Below are 24953 nucleotides of genomic sequence, written 5' to 3'. Positions count from 1 at the left end.
AAACTTAAATTGTATAATTGATCGTATAGTGGTTTATTCAGTGTATAACAATTTTAAATTGATCGTATAGTGGTTCATTTTATCTAAATGCAATAACTACATCACCTAAAGTCTGCAAAAACTTCGTTTGGTGCATTATCTCTAAAATTGTGCAACACAACATAACTTAATCAGGACTGGTCTCAAGTCCCTTGCTAGTAAGAAAACAAAACAAAATAGTTAAAAAGTGCACTTAAATATATTATTAACATGCTACTTAGCTTATGGTAAGCTCAACCTGGATGGTAAATTCAACTTATGTTCATAAGAATCTTAAGATTCTGCTCTGAGATTTGAAACCATCAAAATCCAGTTCTTAAAAACAAAAAGCACAAATATGAGTTTAAGTAGCAGGACAAATTAACTTAAGCCAAAGCAGGAGAAACTGATGAAATCCCTGTGACTCCCTGTAGAGCACTGAATATCAAAGATAACTGTCCTGTGACACCCTGTAAAGTCTTGATTATCAGAGGTATCTGTTCTTGTGAAATCCCAGATGGGCTTCCCTGTGAGAACCCACCAAAAGAATTTCCCATTGTGCTGTCTCTAGAACTAGCACCCATTTTGCATCTATCTGCCTGCTTTTTACGACAAACTCGAGAAAAGTGACCAATTCTATGGCAGTAGTGGCACTCTTTTTTCTGATTAGAGAATTGTTGATTGGAACCCAAGTTTGATACATTCTCTGTGAGGATGTGTATGGATGCAGGAACATGGTTTGGTTCAAGATCCACATCCAAACGGTCCAGTTCATTCTTAAGATCAACCCACTTAGTATTCCTCCAGTTTGGAACAGCAGTCACCAGAGCTCGTCTAAGATCTGTTTGTAGTGACTCAACCAGCTGTCTAAAATGGGGACCATCAGTTGTATTGTTAATGTTATCAGCATTGTAATGGCTGATACCTGAATTACGCAGAAAAACTTTTTCAAACCTCTCACAGAAGTCTGCTGCAGACTCTCCCTTTCTATGTCTGCAGTTGGTAATCTGCCCCCAATCAGTGGTTTTACGGCATTTGCATTTAATCCAGTCATCAAAAGCTTCCCACCCTTTGTCAAGGTTCTGGCCTTTGTCACCCAAAGCATTCAACACCTTTTTAGCAAGTTCTCTACCATCTGTGAAGTTAAGAACTTGGCTATCAATGGCTACAGCATCATTGGAATGTAGTGAGTACAAATTCCTTTTCTTATGTATGAGGTCAATGAAGTCGAGCCCCATTTCCCTTGGAGGTTTAAACTCTTTGGATATTGTGTCCAAAGTTGCTGCATCTAAAGGAATGTGCCCAATTTCTAGTCTGGTTTCACCACCTTCATTTCTCCTATTACGTACCTCAGAGGATACAACAGTTACAGGTCTCATTTTAACACAGATTGGAAAGTGTGTTTTACCAGTAGCATGGTCAGAATCTTTATCTGATGACACAGATTCTGACCCATCAGAGAGGTCACTCTCAGACAATTCAGGAGACAGCCTGACTGTTACTTGAGAATTTCCATCCTCTTTGTAACATGGCTGACCTGGAGTAGGGGCAACAGGGAGAGAACACTGAGGCCTTGATTTTGACTTACTCTTGGCATGTAGATGTTCAACTTCTGTCAATGTTTGCTGCAGTTGCTTGCATGTGCTCTGGGCATGTTTGGTAGCATTTTTATGCCTTCTGCACTCGCTAGTTAGCTCTAAGACCTTTCCTTCTGCTTCTTTTAACTTTTCATCCATAGATTTCAACTTGCATTCCCAGTAATGCTTAATAACAAAAAGACATTCCTTAACTGAGTTGTGCTTGAGGCTGTAACCTAAAGCTGTTTTACACTCAGCAAGAGTCCATTCTCTATCAGCAGAGAAACCTTTGGATGAAAAGTACTGAGTTATCTTTTGCTCACAAATATGTTTCTCCCCAATGTCACTGATTACTCTTTCAAAATCAGAATCAGACCACTGCGGCATTTCAGTCCCTCCCTTAACTAAGGTGCTGCTTTTATAGTTAAGAGGTTTAGCAAGATTCTTAATGTTTTGGCCTTTAGCAGACATGGTGAGAAAACAAGAGAACAAAACCAAGCTCTGAAACAATAGCAAAACAAAGACACTACCAGCAGATACCAACAAACTGTACTTCACAGAGGACTACAGCAGTAAGTTTCAACACTAACTAAGTAAAACGTCTCTCTTTGTTAGAGAGGATCCCAGTTACAAATCCTAAGTTTACAGTTGTAACAAAACAAAACGTCTCTCAGTTCAGAGAGGATAACAGTTACTAATTCTGATCTTCTAGCAGTAACAAACAAGCATCTCTCACTTCAGAGAGGATAACAGTTACTAATTCTGATCTAGCAGTAACAAACAAGCATCTCTCACTTCAGAGAGGAAAACAGTTACTAATTCTGATCTAGCAGTAACAAACAAGCATCTCTCACTTCAGAGAGGATAATAGTTACTAATTCTGATCTAGCAGTAACAAACACACATCTCTCAGTTCAGAGAGGATAACAGTTACTAATTCTGATCTAGCAGTAACAAACAAGCATCTCTCACTTCAGAGAGGAAAACAGTTACTAATTCTGATCTAGCAGTAACAAACAAGCATCTCTCACTTCAGAGAGGAAAACAGTTACTAATTCTGATCTAGCAGTAACAAACAAGCATCTCTCACTTCAGAGAGGATAACATTTACTGACTCCTATTTTATCCAGCCAAAATTTCTCTTCAGTTCGAAATGGCGTTTACTCACCAAGTAGGTTTCAGTAGCCATCCGGGTCACGGCACCAAGTTGTTAGAAATTCGGCCTTCAGGAACCAGGTGTCCGATTCAGGAGTCAGGAGACGGCTTCAGAGTTGACTTGAGTTTATTCACGTGCAGACAGAAAATCTACACGGGCACAGCTTAGTCAGTCGATCAGAAGCAATCTAACTAGGGATATTTTGAGGGGACATTATATACATTGGATCCTGCTTTGAACACTGCAGGGTGGTCACTTTAATGGGGGGTTTCAAATTAGCATAGAAACGATGTGGGTCCCTGCAGAGATGAATGGTCAGAGATAGTGGAAGATTGACACCTCAACTTTTGTAGCAGACATGATGGAGCCACAATTGGGGGAATAGGAGAGGGTGAAAGAGTTAAAGTATAATTTGTTATGGGCAGAATTCTATTAATAGTTAGGTTTTTTATATCCTTATATTTTCTTATGTATATATATATATATATATATATATATATATATATATATATATATACCCATACAAAAGCCTTTTCCCCCTGTTCACCTCTGTCCCCCATTTTCACTGTGTATTACTCTATTTCCCTACTGAACTGATGTTCTATTTTCTATGATGTCCCACAAGCGTTAATTCACAAATAAAACCAACCTCTCAGTCTAAAACCAATAGGCTGGATCAACTCCACCTACTTCACCTTGGACTCCTCCCCTGCAGTGGGACTCATCCATTCCTATTTTGTTGTCAGTCACGACTTTGTACACTCAACCAATCACACCGCTCACAGGAGCCCCGCTCATACACAGTTCCACACACACTCCAACACATACGCACACACTTCTGTTTCACGCACTCTGTCTTAGTACTACATAGTAGGTACAGCGCCTAATAATTTTACCAAATGTCTAGAGCAGGAACAGCGTCTGCTTCTATTCTTTTTATGTTTATTATTATTTTTATATAAATTTTTTATTTTATTTTATTTTATTTGTTTTTTATTTATTTTTGTTATTTTCTGAACCTGTTTACGAGCGGATCAATCTCGAGGTGAGGCTTACACCTAGCCGTTATCCGAACATCTCGTCAGAAGCCGGGGGGACACGCCAGCTTCCAATCCTTAAAACCTGAGGAGACCCTTGTCTCTACTCACCTATATATAAAACCAGAGGAGACCCTTGTCTCTACTCACCTATAATACAAATAACGAGTAAAACACATTGGTATGCTTCCTGCTTCCTCCGGACTGCAGCCCGACTGCCGCTCCACTCAAATTTGAAATAGCCAATATGCAGAATTTGATTAAACCGGCTCTGCTTACCTGTTTTGTTAAGTTCGGCCGTGAGTGGATCAGTGCCGGATGCTGTCCTCTGCCAGACTCGTCGGGGTCACCAAATTGTTGTAGAAAAGAAAATGAAAGGTGGGTTAACCCCCACCTCTCGTCCGGGGTACAACTCCCCTACGTGTTCGTTTGATAGAGAGTCGTAGACAGGTGGAGTGAAGTTGAAAGCAAACCAAGTATTTATTACTGAATTCAGGAGAACCAATACATACAAGACAGTTAACAGCCGTCCCAGTAGAAGTTCTGACCCCCCTCTGATCTGACTCCATGTTTATACCCCAAATGACGTGAAACCTGCTGATGAGGCGTTGCTAAAATCATCTCATGTTAGTATGCATATTTTCACGTGTTAGTGTTCAAGTTTCACAGGTCTGACCGGACCACTAGTGTTTGGCCTTGATTGTGTCCAGCCGGACAGTGTGGTATTGTTTTAAGAATTGACTGGGTCCAGTCAGACAGTGTGATATTGTTCCAGTAATTAGACAGTGTCGCCCTCCCTATGTGCGCGCGTCCTCCCGCTTTGGTAGGTGAAGGACTTTGCACGCACAGAGACAAAGGCAGCACTGTTCGTCCCGAAGCCTCCTTTGTATCAATTTAGTTCATCCAGAGTGCACTAGCTGATGATTGATGGCCGTTAGTCAGAGACATGCAGTAAACGAAATGCTTCAAGCATGAGCTACACAAGCCTCACAATAGATCTCATATGTTATATGTTAATGTGTTAGTGGCGCGTGGTTAGACCGCCATACAATAGACCCTATGTGTTAGTAAACGCCTTAAGTATCGTGTGGGTTAATTTGTCACAATAGAGTCTGTGTTAGTCACATGCCTGATCAAACAGTGTTTTACTATTCTTTACATATAGTAAAGAATATATTGTGATTATTGGTTAATCTTCTATATAAATGCGTGTAAAATACACTGTGAATGAAAATGATCAAATGTAAGGTGAGTATTGGTTATTGCATATAAAATACAAGGTTTCACACAATGATTATGTAATTATAGATACTAAGATAAGTAATCATAACTGAAAGATATTTGTCAATACACCCAAAGTATAATAAACAGTTACTCTTCACAGGGTACATCAAAAATAAACAATAGGCAGTGAGGGAAAACATTATATTGAACCATGCTCACACACTCTCAATCTCTGTTACACAAAATGACTTTGTATATAACTAGCTGTTGTAATCACTCAAAAGAGCCTTTTGACATAATGTTTTAAGGAGTTAGATAAGACTGTTATTAATCACATGTTCTGTTTCCATAGTTTTTAGTACCTGGAGTCCAGCCTTGTGGAGCTTCACCATGTGCAGAGCATGAGACATCATCATAAGACAGCGGAGGCTGCAGCTCTACCAATGACGCCATGAGCAGGAGCCCCCAACAGACATTGAAAACATTTTTTTACATATTTATTTTTGTTATTATACTTTTGTTGACCTTCTATGCTACGAGTCCTCGTTTACCGTTATCTACCAAAAGACTCACACTGCCATGGCCTTTGCGTATGACACCCCGGCTGCACTCATTTTTACAAGAACCCTTTCAGATCCCGAATGAAGTCAAATATTCCATTAAAATGTACAAAAAGGGAAATCAATTCAAAGTTCCACAAAGGACAAACAAGAGTACCAACAGTAGTCTGGCGGAACTGATGTGCACACTAAAGAACAGAGTGCATCTCAGCACAGTAAAAGCCGGAGATGGACCTTTCTCAGGAGAAAAGTGGGAGAGATCATTACCCAAGCAGAGTCTTCAAGAGACACTGGGGAATCCAAAAACATGTGCTGTGGTAACATCAGCAGGAGCTCTAAGAGGCTCTTCACTGGGCAAGGATATCGGTAAGACTCATTTTTTCTCTACTGAACATGATGTACAGATTAATAATTAATCATATTTTATGCAACACAAAAAGTATAAAGTAACAGACAGATAAAAAAAAACTTTTGTCCATGTAAAAGTGATGCTCTCTCAAGATCAGTGCAACAAACAAGACATGGTCTTTATACATTGGGCCACAAAATTTGAATGATAGGGAGGTCAGTGTGCCATCCCATTGGTTAAACAACTGGAGAACCTCCTGACCGAACATTGCAGGATTATTTATCTAGAAAATACTTTGTGACTAACAGTGGTGTAGCCCAAATAAAAAAGTGCTGATATATACCTTTAAGTATAGAACAGCAGATGTATGTTTATTAATTTCAATTTATAGTAATTATTTTTTATTTATAGGGAAAGTTGGTAAACTCTATGTGTACAATTGTTGGACTGGCTTGTAGTAAGTGGTGTGTGGTACATGACATTAAACTATTTTAGTAACACTGTGTTTAATAAGTATCTAATGCTCTATACCTTAAGCTCCAGGCAGATTGGACCTTTACCCTTATTTTGTGACACAAATGCATGTAGTGTATATACATATAGTGGGTATAACATCAAATGGCATACACTGAACTTGCCAAACACTTACAATTAGATTATTTTAATTGTTTAAAAGAATCAAATAGTAAAATGCTTCTTCTTGGCTGTATCTCTCCCTCTCTCTCTCTCTCTCTCTCTGGTTACTTGCTTTCGCACATTCATGGCCTCGTAAAACTTTGAAACACAAAATCATGCATTATGTTGTACTGCATGTATGTCTTTACTTATCACAAGTTCACTCATTTTCTTGATAAAATGAGAGGAAAGAAACTAGAGAGGAGTAGTGGTAGTAGTAGTCATAGAAATAACAGTAATCATCTGTTCTTGGGGTGTCAATTTTTATTTTAAAGAACAAATTTAGAAGCTTATTATTTTTTTCTTATTTGCTCAGTAAAGCCTGAATTAGAAATGTGTAAATGGTTTATTCACTAATAATGAAGCTTTATTCTGTGTTACCCATTGTTTGGGGGGGTTGCTTGTTATGTGGAAAATTAGTAATATTTGCTATATTAGTGTTATAATGCACAATAAACACTTTGTTATCACTCTGTTAAGCAAATTATTGATCATGAACTCTGGGCTAATTCTACACGGTATTAGAGTTGTTTAGAGATATTTAAATAAAACATACAAAATAAAAAAAGTTCAACTTTCATCACTATTTCAGTGCCATTTCTAGCTATTTGATGATATCAGTCTGTCAGTGTTTGACTGTTACTAGTTAGTCCCTTGAACCGATATTTGGCCAACATATTGTTTTAAATCAAGTTAATTTAATTTTTTTTGAGTGAAGATTTTTTTGTTTAAGGTTAGACATGGATTGCAGCTGCATTGTCAGTTCAGCCTTACTTTAAGAAACACTTTAAATACTGTGCATGGGTGGTCAAATACGCTCACGTTAGAATATGGAAAACTTCCTGGTGTTTGAGTGATTTATTAACTTTTATTACTTTTAAATCTGCAATAAACCAAACCAACTGCTACCAATTGCATACTAATAATATACACACTAAGGGAATGATTTGTGCTGAAGTACAGGGTGATACATTTTTATTGTGCATTCTAATATTAATACAGCAATTATCAATTCATCCCACATAACAGACTCCCAATTATGCACTAATAAAGGTTATACAGTAGAAAGCTTGATAAGTAGTTCATAATTTGCATGTGTATAATTTAGGTTTAATAATTCACTAATCTGTGTTTCTTATAATACATTTACTATATAAACTGAACCAAAATATTATGTTAACTAGAGATGGACCGATCAGTGTTTTTGGGGCCGATTCCGATCGTCTTTTATCTCGATCGGTCGATCGCCGATACCGATATTTGGCGGTGCCAAATGCCACATTAATGCCACACAGGTGCCAGACAAACCTGGTACAGATTCCCCTAATTAAATCCATGTCTAAGCAAACACTGGTAATTTACGCTGATAGTAAATAAACACAAGAGTGTTACTGACCAAAATAAACGCTTTTCAGGAGAGATATAAGTTATAAATTATAATAAATATATATAAATATTTATTAGACACCAGAATTTTTATATTTATATGTCAATACCGCAGGAATGTGTAACATCAGCCACCTCAGCCTGTTTTTCTGAGTCAGCTTACTGCTTAAAATATCTCATTTACTGTTAATATATAGATAATAATACAATATTTTATTAAGAACAACAGTAACGTTAATCTAACGCTCCAGCTAGAGCTTAGATTGGGCAAAAAACAGCCTGACTCTCTCCGCCCTCATAAACTGTAATTAAGAGTGTGGATCTGATTTAAAATCCATATTTTAGTAATTAACGTTACAGCAATAAAACAGAAATTTTAACTATTCACAAATAGTTGGAATGAACGAAATCTGTTTTAATGAGGTTAATAAACAGTAAAAAAAAAGCTTACTCACAGTTTCACGCAGCGAGGGCCGAGGACGTGAATCACTTATCTAACCTGTCTGTACTGATTTCTGCTCCCAATAACCCTTTCAATAACCTGCACTAGCTTTTAATAGTCTTCGGTAGCCTTAAACAGTCTAACCACTAAACCGCGGAGTTATAATTCTGAGGTTAGCAGCGTGCTAACTGACCTGTTTATAATGTAATCCGAGCAGTGACTCCGTGACGGCTGCTCTAAACTGCTGCTGTTAGCTGGTTGCGCAGAAAGATGAACTGTAGAGAGCTGTATTATTCGGTTAATGGGGTTAAAACCTTTATTTCCTACACAGATGAACTTTAGAAACTGTAAAAACGCTCCAGATTGTCTGAGCTGAGCCTGTAGCCCGTGGCTGGGCTGTAGCTCTGTGACCGAGTAAAGACAGCAGGGCTCATGCTGTTGCTGCAGCTCCGACTAGTGGTTGGATGAGGAACTGCAGCTTTCTGTAAGTGAGCAGTTTCACCAGTCATCCACACACAGCTCTGATTAACCCTAAACTCCTGAATAAGTTCGGCTAAAATCAGAGGAATATCTGCCGATCGCCGATACCGTATTTTGGCTAAAAAAATCAACTACCAATCGATCGTTCCATCTCTCTTGTTAACACTTACATTATTCAAAATGATTACAAAAATATATATTTACATAACAATATGCTGAATTAACAACAGAAACCAGTCCTCATATTGTCCTAATAATTTATTTCTAATTTTACTCATACCACCTCTTCACATCACAACTGATGCTCTCAAACACATTAACAGGACAAGAAATTCAAGTAATTAACTATTGACAAGTTCAGCACAGCTGTTAAGTCCAGATGACTCTACCTCATAAAGCTGAAGAAATAAAATGCCAGCTCTTATGTTCTCTGTGGAAGACCAGTGCCTCTCTCATGGGCAGTTTGGGTGATTCTCCTCAGTGGAATGTAGCTGAAGGCTTAAAAAATCATTCGATTTTACTCGCTCATCCTGATGAGAGCCAGTTTCATCATAACATTTGTGATGGTCTTTGAGACTGCACTTTCTAAGTTCTTTACATTTTTCGAATTGACTGATATTCACAGTATCTCTCTACCTCTACCTCTTAAGAGACAAGAACAGTGACAGTGCAGCACAGCCCTCAATACTGAATGTGTGAGCTCAAATTTGCAGGGATAAAGAGTTACACATGACATGCATGTAAAGCAAATGAAAATATCATATACTTTTACATATGATGTACTATAAGTGTATGCAGCTGCTCAGGATGTTCTCAACTATCCAGTCTGTAAAACACGGTGAGGATGGGAGGGGAGGAATATGCTCCCACGCAGTCTTTGTATGAATAGAGGCAGTGTTGGCCTTTCATGCCTATGAAGTTAGAGCTGCGGAAGCGGGTGAAGATCTCTGCAATGTGAACTTGGTGCTTCTTACAACCATCCTAGTAGTAGTATCTGCATAAATTTACAGCTTTTTTTTTATTTACTGCACTTCCTCTCTGTGACTGTTGACTGCAGATAAGAGCCTCAAGTAACATGACATTAGCAAGTTTCATGATGCAATACTAACTGTACATTTCAGCACAGTCGAGTCTGATTCAGCAGAGTGAACGGCAGTGGACTGAGCACACAGACCTGGGGCACACCAGTGCTCAGTATGGTGGTGCTGGAAATGTTGTTTCTGTTCTGACTGACTGACTGAAGTTCTCCCAGTCAGTAATGCCAGGATCCAGTTACAGCAGGCTTAGTATTAAATGATATTGTTGAATATTGAACCATAGACTGTGTATAGCTGAACAGAGCATTGTCTCTCAAAAGTGAAGCCACCACAGGTCGGGCACCCTCTGGTGTTCGGCTGCAGAAAGCTGTGTAACCCCACCCATCCCCATAGGTTTCAATGGCAAAACAGACAACTTTCAATCCCGTTTTTTTCTAATATACTGTAATCCTACCTCCATTATTTAAATGCAACAGCTAGTGTAACCTCTGCTTATATTGTCACATTTTATATCCCTGCATAATTCGTTTTTTACAACGTTATTCAGCTCTATTCAAAAAGGTGTGGTTAATTTAAAAGGGCTGGGTTACACCTTGCTGGGGTGGGACCAATGACTGTATGGGTGGGACCATAGACTGTGTGAGCTTTGTCGAGGCAGCCCTCAGGGGCGGGGTTATTTAAATGAGTAGGCTGTCTCTCCACAGTCTTTCTCCCTCCTCTTTTCTGTACTGCACAGACTCAGGTTTTAGGATCGCCAACATGGCGGAAGATTTTGGTTTCATTTTCATTGGATGAATGGAAATGGCGACACGGCGTCCATCTTTTTACAGTCTCTGTATTAAACCGATGTCTATAAACCGTATTTTGACATCCAAGTGTCCAAGTTGTCTAGGGGGCTATTCCATGAAGCAAGCTTATGAAAGCTTATAAAAACACAAATTTGTATGTATTGGAGGTCTTCACCCTCCCAGTGTTGGGGCATTGCCAGTAATAGGGGATGTGAGTGGGATAATTGACAGATATATTGGGGAGAAAAACAAGATAAAAGAAAAAAAGAAGCCTATAGATATAGAGTGCAGGTACAACGATATATCAGCTATACAATCACTGAAATAATTCCTTAGACATGATTACAGACCTTTGATTTGTTATATAAAAGCTAAGAGCACGTGCCTCCGCATTCCTTGGTTCCTGTGTTCCTTACAATAATAATTAAAAATATTTTTAAAATATATCTGAAAAGTAGACAGCTAAAAAAATTATGATACATGGAAAAAATATCAGTGTCAAATAAGTCATTTAAAGGTACACATAAGAAATAAAAAAGGAAAGAATCGATCAGATCAGGTTGATCAGAAATGCTTTTCTCAAACCACGTTTTAAAACAAACTAAAACATATAAAACAGAACTCATTATCATATATATGCAAATGATTATTATTCATTTAATTGCACACATTACAGTAATAAACAAAAGGTTAAATTCTTATTCATTTATATTAGCGTTTTAAAAATTAAGATGTTTAAAATGAATTATTGTACCTCTAATTACAGATCTTATATAGTCTATATAGTAAATTAATAATAAAATGCAAATAGTATATGTGCTGTCTGCAGCAGTATAGTGGACAGTACAGTGGTAAAACGTTGTTCTTTAATGAAGTTTCCCCGTGGTGACCTCTGATATCACACGCCTCCCTTACATTTGGAACTGAGTAAAATAAGCCAGGCTTACTAAGTTAAGTTATCTCGCTTTGTGGAATACCCTCCAGGAGGCCGAGCACCAGCCTTTAGTGTGACGTAGATTGTGTAGTTCATTTCACGGGTAAGAAGATATGCAAACTGCTGTGGTTCCAGTGGAGGGCTAGCTGGTTCTCTTGTAGACTTTTTTCATTTGTTTCTACTCTTTTTGTGCCTCTTGCAGCACTACATGATGATGCATGTAAGTGTAGCAAGATACAGTTAAGAACATTAGGGCAGGACACTGTGGAATAATGTGGTGCAGGAGGATGATGATAATAATGGCAGTCTGTAGGCATGTTAGAAGAGTTGTGCTGCTCAGAGAGGTATCGGAGTTGCTGGTGAGAACATCTGCCGTCTTCCTGACAGAAATAAAAATGCGACTTTATTTTCTTTTCTGAAATGCTTTCATGAAATAAGCAGAAGTTTTGGAAATTGGACTCTTAAACCCCCTTAGGAGAACTGGCAAAGACAACATCAGCATTTAGGGGACTTCTGCAATGTAGGGGATTTTGGACACAATTGGAAACAGCATGAGGCCTTTGAACTTGTAATTTGTTTAAAGACAGTTGCACTGCAATACTGGCACAGAAACAGTACATGGGATTTTAATTTTACCATTTGTGATTTGCAAAAGGAAATCAGCAGATAAAGGCATTTTGTAGTGCACCAATATTTTTATAGCCACATACTACCACTATATTTGGCAGTTATAAGACAGTTAGCTAAAACACAGCAGCAATACAGGCACTGTAATTATGATAGGAATTTCCATCAGGTACAGATGGAAAATAAAACACCACCATACCACATTTTAAGTTATACAAAATAGGAGAAAGAAATACTGCTGAATGTTGCGGATCTCTTTTTTGCTTACAAAACATTTTCAATAGGGGAATAAACAAAGCAAAAACAGGTCAAGACTGTAACGATGAAGACTATTTCAGCACAGGTGTCCAATGGGCCCTCCTACACCTATAATTAATTTATTAAAATTAATAAAAAAATATTAAATATTAAATATATCCTCTTTTTTCTTCTAGAAATGGGATCAGAACCAATTATACATAATATACATCAGTTGTTGTCGTACTTTATGATTTCAGTTTGTTTTTATTATTCAGACCTAATATCCAATGTGCATGTGGTATTTGCCCTTCTATTACTTATTGATTGAAAATGGCAGTGCATACACATCTATTGTGACCCATATCATATTAAACAGTGTATATATTTTAATGCATTTTAATATTTACAGCCCTATGCTTTGTTATTACAATTATACTCATATTTGTTTTGTTTCTGCTTAAATAAACATTGCAAAAATGCTTGCTACCTTTTATTTAAAATAAACTTTGGCTATTTTTTATGTGATTTTCATATCATAAAAGCTGAAGCTCACATGAATTAAACAAGTGAAATCAGTTGTACTCTGAATTAACCCATAAATTATTGCTAATTTATAGTTAAACTGTTTATTTCTTATGGTGGTAAAAAGGTCACATTGCCGCTTAGACCTATAATTATTTTAATATTAATTAATATAACTTCTGATCTCTTACCTTGTTTACATTAAGTTGTCAAGCAGGACTTTGATTTGACCTCATTTCTCTGCCTTTGGTGAGGCTTCAAAATAAAAAAGTTAACCATTTCTGCTAAAAACTCTCTAAGATTTTTGTTCCATTGATCAGCCATTAGCAATAAATAGAACCAAATTCATATTCAAGTGTTCGGATATTCTTTTGAGCACTGTTGGCCTGGGGTGGGCGATATGGAAGTAAAATAATATCACAATATTTTAGTGTATTCTTGCAATAACTATATTCTTGACATTTTTTTATTAGTTTTAACAGTGCATTGCTATAATAAAATAAATATTAATGTTTTATTTATAAGTAAAAACACTTAATATATTCAGTAAAAACTAAAACATATAAATGTTTGTTTGTTTTGTAGACAGGAACTTACTAAGACCCTGATTTTGTATAACACAATAATAATAGCATATAAAAATAATATAACAAAAATAAAGTAATGTAAATAAAAAAAAATTATCTCCAACAACACTAAGTTGCAGCATTTTTAGTGCATAAAAACTATAAACATGAACAATGAAAATTTTAATGAAATACAATAAAATCCACAAATAAAACAAATTGACGCTTTCAAATGCTTTAAAAATATTGTGACATCACAATATGTTATTTCTTTTATTGTATAAGAGTTTTTGGGGATATTGTTGTATATGATGGTACAGGTAAATGGCACACCCCTGCTGTTGGCACACAGTAAAAGTTGCATGCTTCCTCTCAAGTGCTGCCTAGACAAAGCCGTTTCTTAAAAAAATGAAGGCAAGAACTGACTTGTGAGGGAGGAGATATGTCTAAGCTTTTGTTGTGTATCGGCTGGAAGTGTTAACCTCAAACGCTTTACTGTAGCAGCTAAACAGACACAGATATCACTCCCAACAACCCTGCGATCAATAATGAAAATGTAGACTTTTGTGCTTTTGATGGGATGAACCAAAGGAAGTTAAACATTATTGGGCCTCATAAGCCATATTAACCCTAAAACAATATATACAGTGATAGTAAACTACAATAGAAAGCAGTGTAAAAGCATTTTGCTATGTAAAACTGTATGATGTTCTAAAATGAATGGTAAACAGTCAGGATACTACACTGTTATTGCTTAGTACAAAGATGCATGATATGTAGTAGTTTAATTAAACCAAGAGTGTCCCTTTAACCAACTTTTTTTTTACAGACTCTCACGATGCTGTGATTCGATTTAATTCAGCACCAATGAAAGGATATGAAAGGGACGTGGGAAAGAAAACCACTGTACGCATTGTTAATTCACAGGTGAGTTGACATCGCACAACACAGCCTGCTGTTCAGGGACAAAAAAAATAAATAAATCCAATGTAAATTTGTGTTTTTATGCTCCCTCAAGCATGATCAGACTGTTGTGGTTGTTGTCGTACTTTATGATGTCAGTTTGTTATTATTATTCAGACTTTTTTATTCATTTCCAATGTACATGTGGTATTTGATCTCCTATCACTTATTGAATGAAAATGGCAGTGCATACACATCTATTGTGATGCATATTATATTAAACAGTGTATATATTTTAATGCATATTAATATGCACATCCATATGCTTGCTCTCCTTTTATAAAATATACTTTGGCTATTTTTAATGTGCTGTCCAGTACTGAGTCACTCATCACTGTATTCCACACTGCTACACATTCCACACATTACTGATTAACTGAATTAGCTGCTGCTACTTCCCACCTTTTTCTATCATGCTAACCTTCAAGAGTTAGTTTCTTCTGTTTTTGTGTTTGAATTTCTGGTCAGTTTATATTAACCCTTTCAGACCCTGCACTAGTGCTGTGTGATTTGACCATAAATATCGTGGGGAAGAAAAGTGTTTATCGTGCTACTTACCTTCTATCATCCCTCTCGTTTCTACAGTAATTTAATCAATTATTCATGCACATCTGTGTGTTCACTATTTCATTTTGCTCTTTTAGAATTCGTTAGATTATATTTCTTTTAGCATTTTTCTATTACATATCTATTTTTCTGTTTATATTAAATGTTGTTAGCTTCTAGCTTGTAGCTGCCTTCTTTGTTATTTAGCATACACAAGGTCTCACTGGTCTTTTCAATTATTGTTGATTTATTCATTTAATAGCTGTACTATAACTATTTTAAGCCAGACAGACACTGTGAGATTTTTTAATCGAGAGCTCATCCACACGTTTGAATGGTTTGTCCTGTAGGAAAACTCACGTGATTTATATGCAGACATTAATCCACCTGCGGAGCTGTAAACGCGCGGATGAGCTGTAACTTTTGGATCAGCACAAAAATCACAGTGTAATTTGTTACATTAAACTTAGTTCTATGTCACTTTACAGACCATTTTCTTCAGCCGAAGCCGACAGCTCGCCAGGAAAGCAGGTTCGGGCAGACAATCTAAACTCTAGTATGCAGAACTATATTATTATTGTTATTAATTTTCCATTCTTTTAAATAGCAGGATACTTTGACTTTTATTTCTCTGCCGTGCTCCAGGAAATAGTCTGTGAGGTAGTCATCTGTTTTTCAATACTATTTTTATTTTATATAAAGCTATGGCATGATAATCACCATATAGCTAAGTAACCAAGTGTTATTGTTAACGAAAACGAACGAAATAACGAAAACTGAAAGTGAAAGTTCTCCTTAACTGAAACTAATAAAAACGGTAATTGTCCATTAGAATAGGTATTTATCAACCAATCAAACAGCAGCTTAGCCCCACCCACTGCATTATAAAAATAAACATTTGCATAATGAAGGAAAGCATGGCAGCGCCCCAGCTAATAAGGCACAGAAAACACTTTATTTCCATCGTGAGGTTTTGTTAGTGCTTAGGAATGGTTTGTAAAATAGAGGTTATATAAAAGTTATAGAATATAGAATAAAAGTAATCATCCCACTGCAATGAACATGAAAAATACTTATAATATTAATACTTGATTTCATTTATTTTTGCATTTCTTACTGAATCTTTTTTGGATGTGTTCGACACAGAAAACCACATTCTTATATGTTTGTCATTGGTGGAACATAATTCAGGTCAAGGATTCAAGGGGATTTTAGAGTCATTCGCATCACATGTGGTACATGAGGTGGAACGAAACTGTGATCTCACGATCCAGTTTACACCCAGGAGCAATTGTTAAAATAGCGTTAAAATAGCGCTTGTTTTACACACACGCACACAGATGGACGTGTCACAGCACACAAACCCAACATTCAAATCAACAATAATCAGAATACACAATAATATAACTGCTGTTCCCTTAAATGACCTGCTTGTGCATATTTACTGCATGAATGAATGAGCAGGTGTGTCAGAGCACACCTGACTCTTAACGGAAATGGCAAGTGACACTCTGATTGGTTTATTTCATGTTAAGCCAAAAACTCACTCATGATTATTTAAGAGAATTAGTTTCTATATTTTTTTGGGGTCTTTACAATACCAAAGACACACAGACATGCCCTAAATCTGGCTGTGTGGCTCACCAATAGATCGCTAAAATAGGGCCCAATGACTTTGGTTTGACCAGATTTTGTTTTATTCCATAATCATATTTTAATGGCATTGTTTTATTGAGTTTCGGTGTTAACCAGTGTATTTATCTCCTTTTTGCTCTCTAGCTTGTAGTGAGTGAGAAGAAAAAGTTTTTCCAAGATCCTCGTTACCGCACAGGTGTGCTCATTATTTGGGATCCAGCACCGTACTCCAGAGATCTGGACGAGGTAAGTGACACACTGACGCGTACACACTAATGAAATGTTAAAAAAAACAAAAAAACAATGAAAAATAATAAGCATTATCATCTTTTTTCAAAACACATGGCAAATTTTAAAACATATAGTCAAACTGCGTACGAGAGAAATTTGTAACATCTCTTCATGACATTCCTCCCGTGTTTCTGTAGTGGTACAAACATCACGATTATAATTTCCATGAGCATTACCATGAGTACCGCAAGGTCCACCCTGAGCAACCATTCTACATCATCAGTCCTTCCATGCAGTGGGATCTGTGGGACGTGATCCAGGAAAACTCGCCTGTGGACATCCAGCCCAACCCACCGTCCTCTGGAATGCTGGGTAAGAACAAGTTCAAGTCGCGGCTGAGTCTGAAACCACTGTAAATACACTGTACACACACACACACACTATATTGGCAAAACAAAATTAAGTATTGGTACATCTGCTCATTTGCTGATTCTTCTAAAATGTGTTTGCTTTCCATACTGTCCAGAGAAAGCTTTCTACTAGATTTTGGTGCATTATTATAAGTATTTGACTGCATTCGGCGAGAAGATTATTAACCCTATTACATTAGAACATTAACCTCACTAACATGGTGCGGAGAAAGCACCTACAAGCCTTTACTGTCACAGGGAGGAGATCTTTAATAGGTAACAACAGATGATGGCTAAATTGCAGAGACAGCAGTTTATTTACAATACCAAACCAGTCAGGATTTGTCCAGATACGCTCTGATGACTGACAGTTTTTGAGGGTGACTTTTTTTAGTTATAGTTTTTTATTTGGTGCTCTGTTTTAGACAATTTTTAATATTGTCTAAAATGCGACACTCATACTTTATACAGTTGTATTTATACTTATATGATTTGATTATTTTAAGTTTGTGTGGTCTACACTGCTGACTATTTTTTAACAGCTTATCATTCTTTAGTTCCTCTTTTTGTGGTGACATTTAATAAACTATAGTTCACAAACCACTTTGGCGGCCATGGGGGAGGAAGTGCATCAGTGAATAAATTTAGTTTTTGCAAAAGAGCAGTGAAAACGGAAGCACATTTAAACACAAGGCAAAACTGTCTAAGTACTGAACATTTTAATTAAACCAATAAAAGCTAAAACCTAGATGCTTTACAGCTAAATACAGAAAATTGTAACATTTAAGTTAACTGTTTTTTTTATATTCTTTATTCATAATCTCTCTATGTATGTAAGCCTAGGTTTATTTAGTTTCACAAAATACTGCCTCTACATGTTATGGTATGAAAGCTTTGGCAACCCAAAGCTCTAAGGCGTAACTACAGGAAGCTAATGCTTATGCTTGTCTTTGTCTGCCACAGGTATCATTGTGATGATGAGTGTGTGTAAGCACATCAGTGTGTACGAGTTTGTCCCATCACAGAGGAAGACGGAGCTTTGCCACTACTACAGCTCAGATAGAAACTGGCAGTGCACTCAGGGACACTACCATCCGTTATTGTTTGAAAAGAGTCTGGTGCAGCGCCTGAACCGGGGCGAAGAGGAGGATATCTTGGAGTTAGGAAAAGTCACACTGGATGGGTATTCACAGTATACTTGTCCAGACACAATGCAGAGTGAAAACTCTTTATGAAGCTCATTGCAAACACTGTTTCAGCATGCCACACCCCCAGTGGAGCCAAATCACAAAAGGGAAGTATTTAAATGTGTTTTAAAGCGAGAATATGTTTAAGCCCATTTTTGGTCTTAAATTAACAGCTTTTAAAATCATGTTGATGATCAACTGACTTGTAATAAGAAAAATGTCTCTGTCATTTCTGCTGCAGGCTTGGAACGCTGCCTACTGCACTGTTTAACTTTGATAAAGTGTGCTTGAACCCTCAAGGTCCTTTACTTTCAATGCCAGTCCTGTATCTCTCAGCTCAAAAAATAAATAAGTCATTATTTAGTACTTAGTAACTGGAACACATTAAGTACACTTTAAGTACAGAATAAATGCTGTGAAATATGCTATGTACAGTTGCGAGAAAAAGTATGTGAACCCTTTGGGATTTCTGCATAAATTTGGTCATTAAATGTGTTCTAATCTTTATCCAAGTCACAACAATAGACAAACACAGTCTGCTTAAACTAAAAACACAAAAAAATTATTTAATTATTGCATGGTTTTATTAAACACAACGTTAACATTCACAGTGCAGGGTGGAAAAAGTATGTGAACCTTTGGATTTAATAAATGGTTGATCCTCCTTTGGCAGCAAAAACCTCAACCAAAGGTTTCCTGTAGCTGCAGATCAGACCTGCACAGCGATATTCTTTGGATATGAATGTGAATCGCTCTCTTGAGGTCATGCCACAGCATCTCATTTGGGTTGAGGTCAGGACTATATTTTCTTCTGTTGAATCCATTCAGTTGTTGATTTACTTCTATGTTTTGGGTCGCTGTCCTGTTGCATCATCTATCCTCTGTTGAGCTTCAGCTGGTGAAAATATGGTCTTAAGTTTTCCTGCAAATTGTCTTGGTAAACTTGGAAATTAATTTTTCCACTGATGACGGCAACCCGTCCAGGCCCTGATGCAGCAAAGCAGCACCAAACCATGATGCCACCATGTTTTTTATGGACAGCAGTGGCTTCTTCTGTGGTGTCCTACCATGAACTCCATTCTTGTTTAATGTTTTCCTTATTGTGGATTTGTCAAAAATGTTAGCATGTGCCAGAGACTTTAGCTGACACTGTAGGATTCTTCCTCACCTCATTGATCATTGTGCTCTCGCAGTCATCTTTACAGGACGACTACACCCAGAGAGAGCAGCAACAGTGCTGAACTTTCTCCATTTGTAAACCGTCTGTCTTACCGTGGACACGTGAACATCAAGGCTTTTAGAGATTCTTTTGTAACTCTTTCCAGCTTCATGCAACTCAACAATTCTTGAACGTAGGTCTTCTGAGAGTTCTTTTGTGCGAGGCATGATTTGCATCAAAGCAATGCTTCTTAAGAACAGCAAACACAAAACTATTTTTTTTTCATAGGGCAGGGCAGCTTTTTTAAAAAAAAAATATTATTTTTTTTTATGTATTTTTTTTGGCCCGCCAAATTCTGTATTCCTTTCTCTTGCCATTAAAAAAAAATCAGTACTGTTTTTTTCTACATATATCTGGGTTGTTCCAAATGAGTGTCATTTTACATGGAATTAGTGAGGACTCTTTGAGGACTCTTTAAAAAATCCCACCAGGCTGTCAGAGTGGTATTTATATTAAGGCTTTTAACGCAATTATAATTTTTAATACTGGAGCTAATGAAAGGTAGGTCAGAGATTTTCAGTTTACCACATAATGTTTAAAGCTGTCTGAAGGGCAGCTTTAAACAGCACATCCAATCTCATCATATCCTAGCTCTTAGAAAAGTAATTAGCATAGGCGTTCATATATTTTCCCCCCTCATTGTGAATGTTAACATGCTGAGTGTAATAAAACCATGCAAACATATATTTCTTTGTGTGGTATTCGTTTAAGCAGAGTGTGTTTGTCTATTGTTGTGACTTAGATGAAGATCAGAACACGAAAATCCAAGTAATCCCAAAGGGTTCACATACTTTTCACATACGTCTTTAAAATGAAGAATACATCAGTATTTTAATTACATTTTAATGTAAGTATATTTTTGGTAGTTATGCTTGTACATTATATAATAATTATGAAAGCAACAGCCAGAGCAATGGGCAACAATGCTAGTGTAGCCCTGAATCAACAGTTTACTCTGTGAACAATAACAATAAAAGTGCTCTTATTTCCTAGCACACAGTAATTACACAGCAACTTTATATTATCTTGTCACTGCCCTATGCATTTTTCCTAGCATATTTGCTCAGTAATTAGTGTTCAATACAGAGAAAACTGACACATTTCACAAGAAAACACAGCAGAGAAAAGCAGAGCAGGAAAACCCTAACACAAATATTTTCTAATTATTTAAATTGTGAACTAGTGAAAACCCTAGTAAAAGCTTCTGAAATGGTAAAGTGTGGGAGACACTGCAGAACAGTACATCACCACCAGACTCTGCTAGTTACTGTACATGAACTTTGCAAATGCGAACATGACCTTATGAGTGTGCCTCTGAGCAAACAAAAAAGGAGAAGCAAGCTGAGTAAACAGGAAACCAGGCTCCTGTACTACCTAACAATAAAAGATAGACACATCAGAAGGGAAAGTATTTTTTTTACTGGTAAAATTCAAGAAATCCAGCCTAGTTAAGTGAGTGGGGTGAAGGTTTAAAGCTTTCCAGGCTTTAATGTCTTTAGCTTGCAAAAACCAGCACTGACCGATAAAACTTATTAGATGAGAATAATTAGGGTTTTGTTGTTTTTCAGGACTTCACCACAAAGGGAAAATTGAGATGTGTTGGATCCTTTTCTGCCAGCTGAGCAAACCTTCCTGCAGCTAGCACACCAACTGGTACAAAAGCTTACACACCTCCTGACTACAGGCAAACACCCAGCACATTTTCTTACAACTCAATCCTCCCTAATGGCAGCACATTTTGTTTTATATTTGTGTGATGGTGACTATTGCAGAATTTTTACTTTCAAAATGACATTTAATTGGTGATTCATTATTCAAAAGACATTTATAAGGGGACTATAAAATAAAATGTTTAATTGAAAAAAAATTAAAGTAAATCTCCTATAAAAGGAAGGTAAATAATTAAAAATAAATATAACTTAGTTTCTGATATATGCAGATCTACTGACAGGAAGCTGGGAGTTGAGTGGTATGAAAGATGGTGTGTTGGTCAGTACTGGTATAGCTGGGACACTTTCTGACCTGACAGAGAAGGATCCAACACCTATTTGGGGAAATCGGCATTTAATTCTGAGGCAAAATAAGAGTCTTATATATATATATTTTTTTTTTACCTCTATCAATGTCTCACAATATTTCAACAATTAGTTTGTAAACACTGTAGTGAGCAGCTTAAAACAGTTAACTAAACCAAAGACAAAACAATGCGGTCGTAAAATAGATTTTATTGTATTTAATATAATTTATATATTTATATGATAGATTTGGGTGGAACCGCAGACCTGAGAGTTACTGGACCGCTGAGATTACAGACCACTGCCAGAATGCAATGCTTTGCCTCCCTCTAGTGACTAGATTTATATTCTTGCCTCAGAAGGAAGTGTGTGTGTGTGGTTTTATAAGTTTGATGAATGTGTTAAAATTATAATTTATTATTTACTGTGCTTCAGAAACTGAACTTAAAGGCGTCTGAGATGTGATTATATAAATGTAATATTCATCTGTGGTGGTCTGTAAGTTATTTATTGAGAAGCTCAATATTCTATACTACCACCAACCTTATTGATTACAGAGTCTAATTGTAATTATGTGTACTGAATGAGGTCCAATGTAACAGAATGTGTTTCATTCAAAAACAACATTTACTGTCTAAGAATCAGTTTTTTTTTACATTTGCAAACATGCATTTCTCATGTTGTGTTAAAGAGATTCTATTCAGACACTCACAAAAAAGTATGGGATAGCAAAGTACAAATAAACTGGATAAACTGTGACAGATGTTTTTTTTATTATTGTTGTTTAACTGCATTTAGACAAGTATTTCGGGAGACTCACCTGTTTTTGTACCACAAATGGATCTTTCGTTTATCAAAGCTAACTGCCCATCAGCCCATGCTTACTGATTGGATTCCTCAGCTGTGACTTTTTATTATTCGCATGTTATTATTCATACATAAACAAAGAATAAGAACAGAACAATGCTAACTGTATTACCTGTTATTAGCATGTAATCTTAATTGTAAATAAAGTTAAAATTGTGACAATTAAGACAATTGTTTTCCTTAATATACATTACATATGGTTACCACACACACACACACTAGACCTACGTTATTGAATAAAGAAGCTAGAATTTATAGAAAGAGACATGATAATTTATGAGTATATACAGAAGATGTGTTAATGCAAGTTATGGACATTAGCTATTTTTTTCCCCATGAAATCAGGTGTATTTAAATAAAAAACAGATTATAGGATTTATGAATGTAATGTTTTATTTTTTGAGTGTGTCATACTTTTAATACCTTTAAACTTTAAATATACATGCAACATTTTGCAACTTGCTTTAGGAAACATGTATTTTCTTACCTTTGTCTGATAAGGAACAAATAAAAATAAATGATAAATGATTTATTTTTGTAATCATTAATGTATTATTTGATTACTGTTACATCAATACATCACAGAAACCATATTTACAAAGCTTAAGCTATAGCTCCTCACAGCACAGTATAGCATTAATAACTGCAAATGAATTCTGACTAGTATATGCTAATTCAAATAACAAAACTACAACTTTAAAACTACACTGCAGATATCTGTAGCAAGAAATGCCAAGTATGACAAAATGCTGCTTTAAGAGCAAAGTAATAAAAAAATGCAGCCAGTCCACCTCCTCATCCACATAAATGTCTGTACATGTATTTAATGTTGAGAGGGGTTGCCTGATTTTGGCCATAAAAATCACCATATGTTTATTATTTACTATGTGCTTTAAAAACGGAACTATCAGGCGTCTGAGATGTGATGATATAAATGTAATAGGCATCTGTGGTGGTATGTAAGATATTCATTTAAAATAAGTCTAAATGTAATTATGTGTACTGAATACATTTTTAGATTTGCAAGCGTACATTCCTCATGCTGTATTAATGAGATTCTATTAAGACACTATGGGATAGCAAAGTACAAATAAACTGTGATAGATGTTTTTTTATTGTTGTTTGTTGTTTTTGTACCAGAAATGAAGCTTTTATTTCTGTCATTTTGTTATTAAAGATTGCAGCCAGTGAACCTCCTCATCTACAGAAATCTAGGTACATGTACAGTATTTAATATTAGGAGGGGTTGCCTTATTTTGGCCATAAAAAAACCATATGTTTAGTAGCCTGCTATTTTTTTCAAAGGATTTTGGCAGAATTTCTATAATTTTATCTTCAAAAAGTAAACACATCATTAAAAAGCTGTATTTTGTAATATTTTGTTTTGACTATATATTAATGAATAAATAAAATAATATGGGTTATTTGATATATCAAGTGAAATTTATTTGTATAGCCCTTTTTACACCTGTGACACTGTCAGAAAGAAGCTTTACAGGAATCCATTAAAATAACAATATATCAACAATACAAAAAACATAAAAATAAAAGCGATGTGACAAATATTCAACAATAGACATTTGTACCTGTGTAATTGTACTTACTGTACTGTTCATAATATGCCACAGATAATTCGTGCTACATGTAAGTAATCTAAAGCAAAATGTGAATACATTAAATATAAGAACATTAATGCAGTACTTTATTATAATACATCAGCATTGTAATACCGCACAATGTCAGCGCCACAGTATAATTATAATTGTATGCTTCTTTGATCAGATGAACTAAGTGCATCATTACAGATAACTCCATCCTATCTGATCTACAGTTCTGTTACAGCTGCCTGTTTTCTCTGAGTTAAGAAGGTAATTAAAACATGAAACCGGGGGATATCTAAGGGGATGAAAACTGTTTCTCTCTCTGTTCCTCTGTAAAGGTCACTGGATGTGTTCTGCTTCACCCCGTGCGAGCTGCTCTACGTCTTTGCTACTGCTTGTACTGATTACAAAATGCCAACACATTCTGGTTAAACAAAATGATGACGTTATATTAAATGTCATCGCTTTGAATAATTACTCTGCTATTTCAACGTTAAATGCATTTTACGGCATTGTCATATTGTGTGCCCATATATTATTCTGTGCCATTTGAACAAAGCGATGGACAAATACAGAAGAAAAGAAGTATATTTAAAGCATTTTTTCATGTATTTTAAAACATGCTATGCTATGTATATACACAAAAACATATATAACTTTC

General features: G+C 36.1%; 1 protein-coding gene across 3 annotated transcripts in view; it reads left to right on the top strand.

The window, feature by feature from the left end:
- LOC103030360 (beta-galactoside alpha-2,6-sialyltransferase 1) overlaps positions 1–22853 on the top strand; it is a 46980-nt gene extending 24127 nt beyond the window's left edge. For all 3 annotated transcript variants that reach the window (XM_007252341.4, XM_049462902.1, XM_007252340.4), the window contains exons 2-6: positions 5365–5938; positions 14448–14545; positions 16907–17008; positions 17191–17365; positions 18367–22853. In XM_007252341.4, the coding sequence (XP_007252403.3) occupies positions 5464–5938; positions 14448–14545; positions 16907–17008; positions 17191–17365; positions 18367–18638 (1122 nt within the window). In that variant the 5' untranslated portion in view covers positions 5365–5463 and the 3' untranslated portion in view covers positions 18639–22853. The remainder of the gene's footprint in view (positions 1–5364; positions 5939–14447; positions 14546–16906; positions 17009–17190; positions 17366–18366) is intronic.
- The last annotated feature ends 2100 nt before the right edge of the window (positions 22854–24953 follow it).

Source organism: Astyanax mexicanus, chromosome 1 (assembly GCF_023375975.1).
Source record: "Astyanax mexicanus isolate ESR-SI-001 chromosome 1, AstMex3_surface, whole genome shotgun sequence".
NCBI classification, from domain to species: Eukaryota; Metazoa; Chordata; class Actinopteri; order Characiformes; family Acestrorhamphidae; genus Astyanax; species Astyanax mexicanus.
The sequence above is the reverse complement of the archived record's forward strand: the minus strand, read 5'-3'. Positions and strand labels throughout refer to the sequence as shown.